Below are 9,555 nucleotides of genomic sequence, written 5' to 3' on the forward strand. Positions count from 1 at the left end.
TATTTTCTGGTTCCAGGTTATGTTTTCCTTTGAAGCCGGCAGACGGTGTGCCTCCGGTGCTGGAAATTTTACATTTGAGACATCCCAAGGACATGAGATCTTCCAGAAGGTGGAGTCTTCCATCCGAGCTCAGCAAGGTTCAGAGAACCGGCTAAGTGGCCCCACCTTGGACACAGAGGCCCCTGCAGACATCATGTATCAGAGCTCTGACCCCGGCCAGTTTGAAATACCCAGCCTAGTCACTAAGAAAGATGTGGAGGAAAAAGTGCAAGGAAGAGTTCTTCCCAATCTCCCAGCAGTGAGGGTGGCACAACCTCAGCACCTACTTGACCCTGCAATGCCCGGGAAGTCCAGCACTCCTCCTCGCTCTCCAGTTTCCCACCATTCCACAGACAGCGAGCATTTGGCAGTCTACTCAGAGCCTAAAGATTCTGTCAAGGGGGTAAAACCTCATTTTGATCCTCTGTATTCAGATCCTGTGGACAGTGTATGCAACAAAGATGTCCGATCAAACAAGAAGAAGGTTGCCTCCCCATTATATTCAGACCTGTATGAGCAGGTGGGTTACGAGGTAGTGGGGGGAGGGGTCTCTTCACAAACACTCAGCACCTCGACTGTTCCTCACAGAGGTGAGGAGCATATCTATGATGAGCCAGAGGGGATAGTGCGTACTACGGACGCCCCCCAGCTCTACTCCGAAGTACGAATGGAGGCAGATGCATGGAAAAAGCAAGCGAACGATGAAAAGCTTGGCTACGAATATCCATATAATCCAAGCACTGATGACTACTCCGTACCAAACTTCCAGGGACAACGCAGCCAGCCCCGTACCAAAACAGGCCCTAAACCAATTCCAGCACCAAAACCCCAAGGAGTAATTCTACCAAAACCCCCCGGAAAAGGCAGAGACTTGGAAAAGATGCCGTCTCCTATAATACAGTCAAACAGTAACAACAACAACGGGAACATTGAGGCGTTGTATAGTCAGGTGATAAAAGTGGGGAACAAGAGTGCCAAACCACAGTCTGCACCGCCTCTGCCAGAAACCACCCAACTGCAGTCTGTACCACCCCTTCCTCTAATCCACCAATCACAGTCTGCACCACCTCTACCACCAATCCACCAATCACAGTCTGTACCACCCCTTCCTCTAATCCACCAATCACAGTCTGCACCACCTCTACCACCAATCCACCAATCACAATCTGCACCACCTCTACCACCAATCCACCAATCACAGTCTGCACCACCTCTACCACCCATGAACAAGCCTCCATCTACACCACCAGTCCCATCCACGAACAAACCTCCATCTGTGCAGCCACCACCTCCACCAGCCAAGCCACCCTCTGCGTTGATGGAACCAATACCAGTGAAAACATTGCCATTAACTGTACCAGAGATGAACAAAGTTCTTCCATCCCTGCCATCACCCAGCACAGGCCAGACTATAAACCCTCAATCTTTGCCTGAGCCTCATGACAGCAATGGAACTGATCCATCATCAGTTTCAAAGAAGGACATATCTGTGATTTATGAAGATATGGGGTTTTTGTGAATGTGAGACAAATCCACATTGATGGTTCCTCTAATAGTTCCTCTTATCTGTGGACATAAAAGATTGGCCTTCCTTGCTCCAGTGACCAGGAACAAACATACTGCTGTTCCTTGAGGCTGCAAGGACCATCTGTAGGGAAAACACACCTTACTGATGGGAAATTGTAGACGATATATGTACCTAAATCTCTGGAGCCATCTACCACTGAACCAAGTGTCTGCCACTGTACCGGTCACCATTGTGCCACTCTTTCTCAATAGGTCTCCTGAAGAGGAAGTATGAATATACTTACCTTTCCAGCTGCCCATGTATGGAGAACCTGCTGCATTACCGTTCCCCAGTGGCTTCAAGTGTCCTACAGACCCAGGTGTGTAGAGTACTGGCTTCCCTGTTGGCCACTGTAGCTCCTCCCACTGGCTTGTATGTGAATAAAGAACATATGAGCCTGTGGGAGATTCTGAGTGGTTGATGGGCAGGGGGGGGGGGGGGGGAAGGCAAGTGTTTGACTTGGCCACAGTGGAATACTTGTATACTGGAATACTGGGGAGCAGATGTACAGAGGCGTTTCAGTACATGGACCATGGAAATATTGAAATTCACACTTCTTTTACAGCCGATCCTTTGGGTATAAGTGGCCCTGTGGTGACACTAAGTTTATCCTCCGTCCTTCTGCCCTATGTGGTCATTTAAGTCTGTGCCTCTGAATTTAGTTCCTTTGTTGTTCCTGGTCGGTTCTGTCTTCATCTCTGAATGTTAGTCCTCTGTTTGGCATGACTGGTCCTGTCCTTCGTGGCTGGCCCTATCTGTATCTCTGAATCCGGTTCCTCTGTCTTACGTGGCTGGTCCTATCTGTATCTCTGAATCCGGTTCCTCTGTCTTACGTGGCTGGTCCTATCTGTATCTCTGAATCCAGTACCTCTGTCTTGCTTGGCTGGTCTTGTCTGTATCTCTGAATCCGGTTCCTCTGTCTTACGTGGCTGGTCCTATCTGTATCTCTGAATCCAGTACCTCTGTCTTGCTTGGCTGGTTTTGTCTGTATCTCTGAATCAGGTTCCTATGTCTTATGCAGGCCATAGACGGGTCGTTTATCGGCCGAATTTTCATCCACATGAAAAATCGGCTGATATTGACGCCATTAGTGGGGCAATGCCGTCGGCCGTTTTTCGCGGATCTTCTCGTTTCTTTTTATCGGTAATGCTGGAAAATCCACGAAAAACAGCTGTTTTTCGTCAGCATTGGTGGCAGTATCCATGGCAGGAACGACTGATTTTTCGTTTATCGGCCGACAATTTGGTCGATAAACGGCCCATCTATGGCCTGCATTAAGTGGCTGGTCCTGTCTGTTTCTCTGATTCCAGTTCCTCTGCCTTATGTAGCTGGTCCTATCTGTATCTCTGAATCCGGATCCTATGTCTTAAGTGGCTGGTCCTAGCTGTATCTTTGAATCCGGTACCTCTGTCTTACGTGGCTGGTCCTATCTGTATCTTTGAATCCGGTACCTCTGTCTTACGTGGCTGGTCCTATCTGTATCTCTGAATCAAGTTCCTCTGTCTTACGTGGCTGGTCCTGTCTGTATCTCTGAATCCGGTACCTCTGTCTTACGTGGCTGGTCCTATCTGTATCTCTGAATCAAGTTCCTCTGTCTTACGTGGCTGGTCCTATCTGTATCTCTGAATCCGATTCCTCTGTCTTATGTGGCTGGTCCTATCTGTATCTCTGAATCCGATTCCTCTGTCTTACGTGGCTGGTCCTATCTGTAGCTCTAAATCCGGATCCTCTGTCTTATGTGGCTGGTCCTATCTGTAGCTCTGAATCTGGTTCCTCTGTGTTACGTGGCTGGTCCTATCTACATCTCTAAATCCGGTTCCTCTGTCTTGCGTGGCTGGTCCTGTCTGTATCTCTAAATCCAGTTCTTTGTGGCTGGTCCTGCCTGCTATCTCTGAATCTGGTTCCTCTGTCTTATGTGGTCTTGCCTTCATCCTTTCCTCTAGTTTCTCTGTCCCACGTGACTCATTCCATCTTCATCTCTGAATCTATCTTCATCCTACATGGTCAGTTCTGTCTTCATCTCTGTGGTACCTCCATCCTTTCTTTTTTCCCATTCCGTATGACTTGGTTGTCTCATCCCATCTCCTTTGTGGTCGGTTCTGTCTTCATCTCTGTGGTACCTCCATCCTTTCTTTTTTCCCATTCCGTATGACTTGGTTGTTGTCTCATCCCATCTCCTTTGTGGTCGATTCTGTCTTCATCTCTGTGGTACCTCCATCCTTTCTTTTTTCCCATTCCGTATGACTTGGTTGTCTCATTCCATCTCCTTTGTGGTCGGTTCTGTCTTCATCTCTGTGGTACCTCCATCCTTTCTTTTTTCCCATTCCGTATGACTTGGTTGTCTCATCCCATCTCCTCTGTGGTCAGTTCTGTCTTCATCTCTGTGGTACCTCCATCCTTTCTTTTTTCCCATTCCGTATGACTTGGTTGTCTCATCCCATCTCCTTTGTGGTCGGTTCTGTCTTCATCTCTGTGGTACCTCCATCCTTTCTTTTTTCCCATTCCGTATGACTTGGTTGTTGTCTCATCCCATCTCCTTTGTGGTCAGTTCTGTCTTCATCTCTGTGGTACCTCCATCCTTTCTTTTTTCCCATTCCGTATGACTTGGTTGTCTCATCCCATCTCCTTTGTGGTCAGTTCTGTCTTCATCTCTGTGGTACCTCCATCCTTTCTTTTTTCCCATTCCGTATGACTTGGTTGTTGTCTCATCCCATCTCCTCTGTGGTCAGTTCTGTCTTCATCTCTGTGGTACCTCCATCCTTTCTTTTTTCCCATTCCGTATGACTTGGTTGTTGTCTCATCCCATCTCCTCTGTGGTCAGTTCTGTCTTCATCTCTGTGGTACCTCCATCCTTTCTTTTTTCTCATTCCGTATGACTTGGTTGTTGTCTCATCCCATCTCCTCTGTGGTCAGTTCTGTCTTCATCTCTGTGGTACCTCCATCCTTTCTTTTTTCCCATTCCGTATGACTTGGTTGTTGTCTCATCCCATCTCCTCTGTGGTCAGTTCTGTCTTCATCTCTGTGGTACCTCCATCCTTTCTTTTTTCCCATTCCGTATGACTTGGTTGTTGTCTCATCCCATCTCCTCTGTGGTCAGTTCTGTCTTCATCTCTGTGGTACCTCCATCCTTTCTTTTTTCCCATTCCGTATGACTTGGTTGTCTCATCCCATCTCCTTTGTGGTCGGTTCTGTCTTCATCTCTGTGGTACCTCCATCCTTTCTTTTTTCCCATTACATATGACTTGGTTGTCTCATCCCATCTCCTTTGTGGTCGGTTCTGTCTTTACCTCGGAATCAGTTCCTCCATCTCATTCTGCTGGTTCTAGTTGGGTTCTTCTCTCCCACGTTACTGGCTTTTGTTTTTGAATCCTTTTCCCTCCTTGACACCATGACTTGTTTTTCTCTCTCATTTACACGACTGGTTGTTGTTTTAGCTGGGCTCCTCTTTCCCACTCGACTGGTTCTCCCTTCACTTTGGTTACGGAATCACCATTGGTTTTGTCTCATATTTCTGAACCTCATCGCACTGGCATGTCTGTTACCCTCCTGCCTTCTCTCTCTACGTTTAGGTTGGTCCTCCAAGGTCAGAATTAACCCTTCTGTAAAGGATTTTCTCTTCAGTCACATTTATAAATCTCTCTCTCTCTGGTGTTTGTACTGCCATTAATACGGACGTCATCTGGAGCCTCCGATTTCCTGGTGTTCTCAGTTTTCACACCTTGACGCAGATCATGTACAGTTTTTTACTGCAGTATAAACATTATAGATTGCTACATTGTAATAGATAATAAAGTTCTGGTTTTATTAAGCTTTGTATTGTTCCATTGTGTTATTGGGCTTCTTAGAACAACTCAACTCTTCATCAAGCCATGTGACACAATGAGGAGAAGCTGGAGCAGTAGGAGGTCCATTCACACCCTACAAATGGTGGAGCTGCAGAGATCTCCCAATGGGTAGCATTTCTCTGGAAAGAGCTTTTCTCGTCATACATTTCATTGTCCCTTCTCAGAAAGATACCTTACCCAGCAGTGGAGGACCAGTCACGTAAAACAGAGGAATCGGATTGGAGGCATGCTATGGTGAGATCTCTGTCCATTGGTTCTGCTCATGAAGCTCTTCCTTTGGAATCCTTCATGAGGGAAAAAAAAATCTGGAAAATACCAGTTTTTAATGTAGTGTTACCTTCACCTCCCTTTCCACAGTGAAGGAAATGTGTATTTGCTCTCGGCTGATGCTGAATGTTCGCCCCTCACACAGAAACGATCGGTCTAACAATGGAATGTTCGCCCCTCACACAGAAACGATCGGTCTAACAATGGAATGTTCGCCCCACACAGAAACGATCGGTCTAACAATGGAATGTTCGCCCCTCACACAGAAACGATCGGTCTAACAATGGAATGTTCGCCCCTCACACAGAAATGATCGGTCTAACAATGGAATGTTCGCCCCACACAGAAACGATCGGTCTAACAATGGAATGTTCGCCCCTCACACAGAAATGATCAGTCTAACAATGGAACGTTCCCCCTCACACAGAAATGATCGGTCTAACAATGGAATGTTCGGTGTAACACTGAGAGACAGAATACAACAACAAATTCAGCAGAAATGTGTCTAACAAATGATGACGGATCTGCATGTTCATGAGGGAAAGAAGGATTTGATCCTCTTCACAAAACATGACTTAGTACTTGGTGGCCAATCCCTTGTTGGCAATCACAGAGGTCAGACGTTTCCTGGAGTTGGCCCCCAGGTTCGCACACATCTCAGGAGGGATTTTGGCCCACTCCTCTTGGCAGATCCTCTCCAAGTCATTAAGGTTTGGTGGCTGACGTTTGGCAACTCGAACTTCAGCTCCCTCCACAGATTTTCAATTGGATGAAGGTGTGGAGACTGGCTAGGCCACTCCAGGACCTCAATGTGCTTCTTCTTGAGCCGCTCCTTTGTTGCCTTGGCCGTGTGTTTTGGGTCATTGTCATGCTGGAACACCCATCCACCACCCATTTTCAATGCCCTGGCTGAGGGAAGAAGGTTCTCACCCAAGATTTGAGGGTACATTGCCCTGTCCATCGTCCCTTTGATGCGGTGCAGTTGTCCTGTCCCATTAGCAGAAAAACACCCCCAAAGCAGAATGTTTCCACCACGTTTCACAGTTGGGATGCTGTTCTTGGGGTCATAGGCAGCATTCCTCCTCCTCCAACCCCGGCGAGTTGAGTTGATGCCAAAGAGCTGGATTTTGGTCTCCTCTGACCACAACACTTCCCACCAGTCCTCCTCGGCATCATTCAGATGTTCAGTGGCAGACTTCAGACGGGCCTGGACATGTGCTTTCTTGAGCAGAGGGACCGTGCGGCACTGCAGGATTTCAGTCCTTGTCGGCGTAGTGTGTTACCAATTGTTTTCTTGGTGACTGTGGTCCCAGCTGCCTGGAGATCATTGACAAGATCCTCACGTGTAGTTCTGGGATGATTCCTCACTGTTCTCATGATCATTGACACTCCACGAGGTGAGATCTTGCATGGTGCACCAGACCTAGGGAGACTGACACTTGTTTTGTGTTTCTTCCATTTGTGAATGATTGCACCAACTGTTGTCACCTTCTCACCAAGCTGCTTGGCCATAGTTTGGTAGCCCAGTCCAGCCTTGTGTAGGTCTACCATCTTGTCCCTGACATCCTTGGACAGCTCTTTGGTCTTTGCCATGGTGGAGAGTTTGGAATCTGATGGTTTGATGGCTCCTGTGGACAGGTGTCTTTTATACAGGTAACACAATGAGACTAGCAGCACTCCCTTTAAGAGACTGCTTCTAATCTCAGCTTGTTACCTGTATGAGAGACACCTGGGAGCCAGAAATCCTGCTGAATGATAGGGGATCAAATCCTTCTTTCCCTCATGAACATGCAGATCAGTCATCATTTGTTAGACGCATTTCTGCTGAATTTGTTGTTGTATTCTGTCTCTCAGTGTTACACCGAACATTCCATTGTTAGACCAATCGTTTCTGTGTGAGGGGAGAACATTCCATTGTTAGACCGATCGTTTCTGTGTGAGGGGCGAACATTCCATTGTTAGACCGATCATTTCTGTGTGAGGGGGCGAACATTCCATTGTTAGACCGATTGTTTCTGTGTGAGGGGCGAACATTCACCATCAGCAGGGGAACAAATACGCATTTCCTTCACTATAAGGGCTGATTGTACCATCACATCCTCCATGTCGGTTTCATTATTTTGGAGCAATTTTCTGCACATATTACAAACCCGTATAAGTATGGCGGTGTTTTGGGGAATCTCCCATTTTTCTTTCCTCACAATATCATCTGCAGAGGGTCGGGAGTTATTCTGAAGCCAGGTTGTGGAATGCCTTCAGTATCTGATGGAGGTAAGTCACCCCTTTAGAATGCAGAATTACCTTTATTTTCTAGATGACATGGGAGAGATTGGTACTACAAACCTCGGATATATAGGAGGCAAAAAGAGTCAAGTCCAAACCTTGTCTATAGAGAATGATCTATGTGTACATCTGTGTAGTATGTGACATGGGTTTGTCATGGACTTGTGGTCACCAGTGGTGAAACCCCAACCTATAGCATCTAACGAATGATTGACTTAATGAGGAATCACCTCTGGTTGATGTGGCATTCCCTGGGGGATGTTCTCTGATTTGCTCCAGCAGTAATAGGTGATGTTGCAGACAACAGTCTAAAGCTGACAATTAGAAAGGAAAGCCGTGGAAAGAGCAATGAGTAGAACAAGCAGGGAAGTTGGAAGTCTCTAGGACGTTGGGACCAGCAGAAGGTATATAGATAGGATGTATAAGGCTGGTCCAGGTCAGACAAATTTACAAAGATATACAGAGGTCAGTCCTGGACCTCTCCATACAGCCAAGAATAACCAGAAAGATCCTTCTCACTCAGAAGGACCAGGAGAACCTCCAGAGGACCAGAAAGAGCCTTCACATTCAAAAGAGCAGGGAGAACCTCCAGAGGACCAGAAAGAGCCTTCACATTCAAAAGAGCAGGGAGAACCTCCAGAGGACCAAGAAGATCTTCTCATTCAAAAGGACCACATGAAACCTCCTGAGGGCCTGGAAGATCCTTCTCAATCAAAACGACCAGATAAAACATCCAGAGGACCAGGATGATTCTTATCACTCAAAAAGTGCAAGGAGAATCCTTCCCATTCAAAAGGACCAGAGAAAAACTCCTGAGGACCCGGGAAGATCCTTCTCATTCAAAGGAGCAGAGAGAACCTCCAAAGGATCAGGAAGATCCTTCTCACTCAAAAGGACCAGGAAGAACCCACAGGGGACAAGAAAGATACTTCTCACTCATAAGGACCTGGAAGAACCCACAGGGGACCAGGAAGATACTTCTCACTCATAAAAACCAGGAAGAACCCACAGGGGACCAGGAAGATACCTCTCACTCATAAAAACCAGGAAGAACCCACAGGGACCAGGAAGATACTTCTCACTCATAAGAACCAGGAAGAACCCACAGGGGACAAGAAAGATACTTCTCACTCATAAGGACCAGGAAGAACCCACAGGGGACAAGAAAAGATACTTCTCACTCATAAGGAACTGGAAGAACCCACAGGGGACCAGGAAGATACTTCTCACTCATAAGGACCAGGAAGAACCCACAGGGGACAAGAAAGATACTTCTCACTCATAAGGACCAGGAAGAACCCACAGGGGACCAGGAAGATACTTCTCACTCATAAGGACCAGGAAGAACCCACAGGGGACCAGGATGATCCTTCTCATTCAAGCACTGGCCCATCAGACTGACAAACATGGTAATGCCTTTTCCTTCTTGTTTCTTTTGCCTTTATTTCATCTTCAGGTACACCCAGTCACAAGGACAGCTGAGAAATGAGGATTCCTGGGAGAGGAAGAGACAGTAGAGTGGAATCTCCTGGACCAACACAATGTTGCTGCCAC

At 47.0% G+C, this 9,555-nt stretch overlaps 1 protein-coding gene across 2 annotated transcripts in view; it reads left to right on the forward strand.

The window, feature by feature from the left end:
• The window catches only part of DOK1 (docking protein 1), a 27,782-nt gene extending 22,368 nt beyond the window's left edge, over window positions 1-5,414 (forward strand). For both annotated transcript variants that reach the window (XM_089667938.1, XM_089667939.1), the window contains one exon: window positions 17-5,414. In XM_089667938.1, the coding sequence (XP_089524064.1) occupies window positions 17-1,558 (1,542 nt within the window). In that variant the 3' untranslated portion in view covers window positions 1,559-5,414. The remainder of the gene's footprint in view (window positions 1-16) is intronic.
• Window positions 5,415-9,555: the final 4,141 nt, after the last annotated feature.

Source organism: Staurois parvus, unplaced genomic scaffold (genome assembly GCF_062004578.1).
Source record: "Staurois parvus isolate SC_StPar_1 unplaced genomic scaffold, SC_StPar_1.0 ptg003685l, whole genome shotgun sequence".
NCBI lineage: Eukaryota > Metazoa > Chordata > Amphibia > Anura > Ranidae > Staurois > Staurois parvus.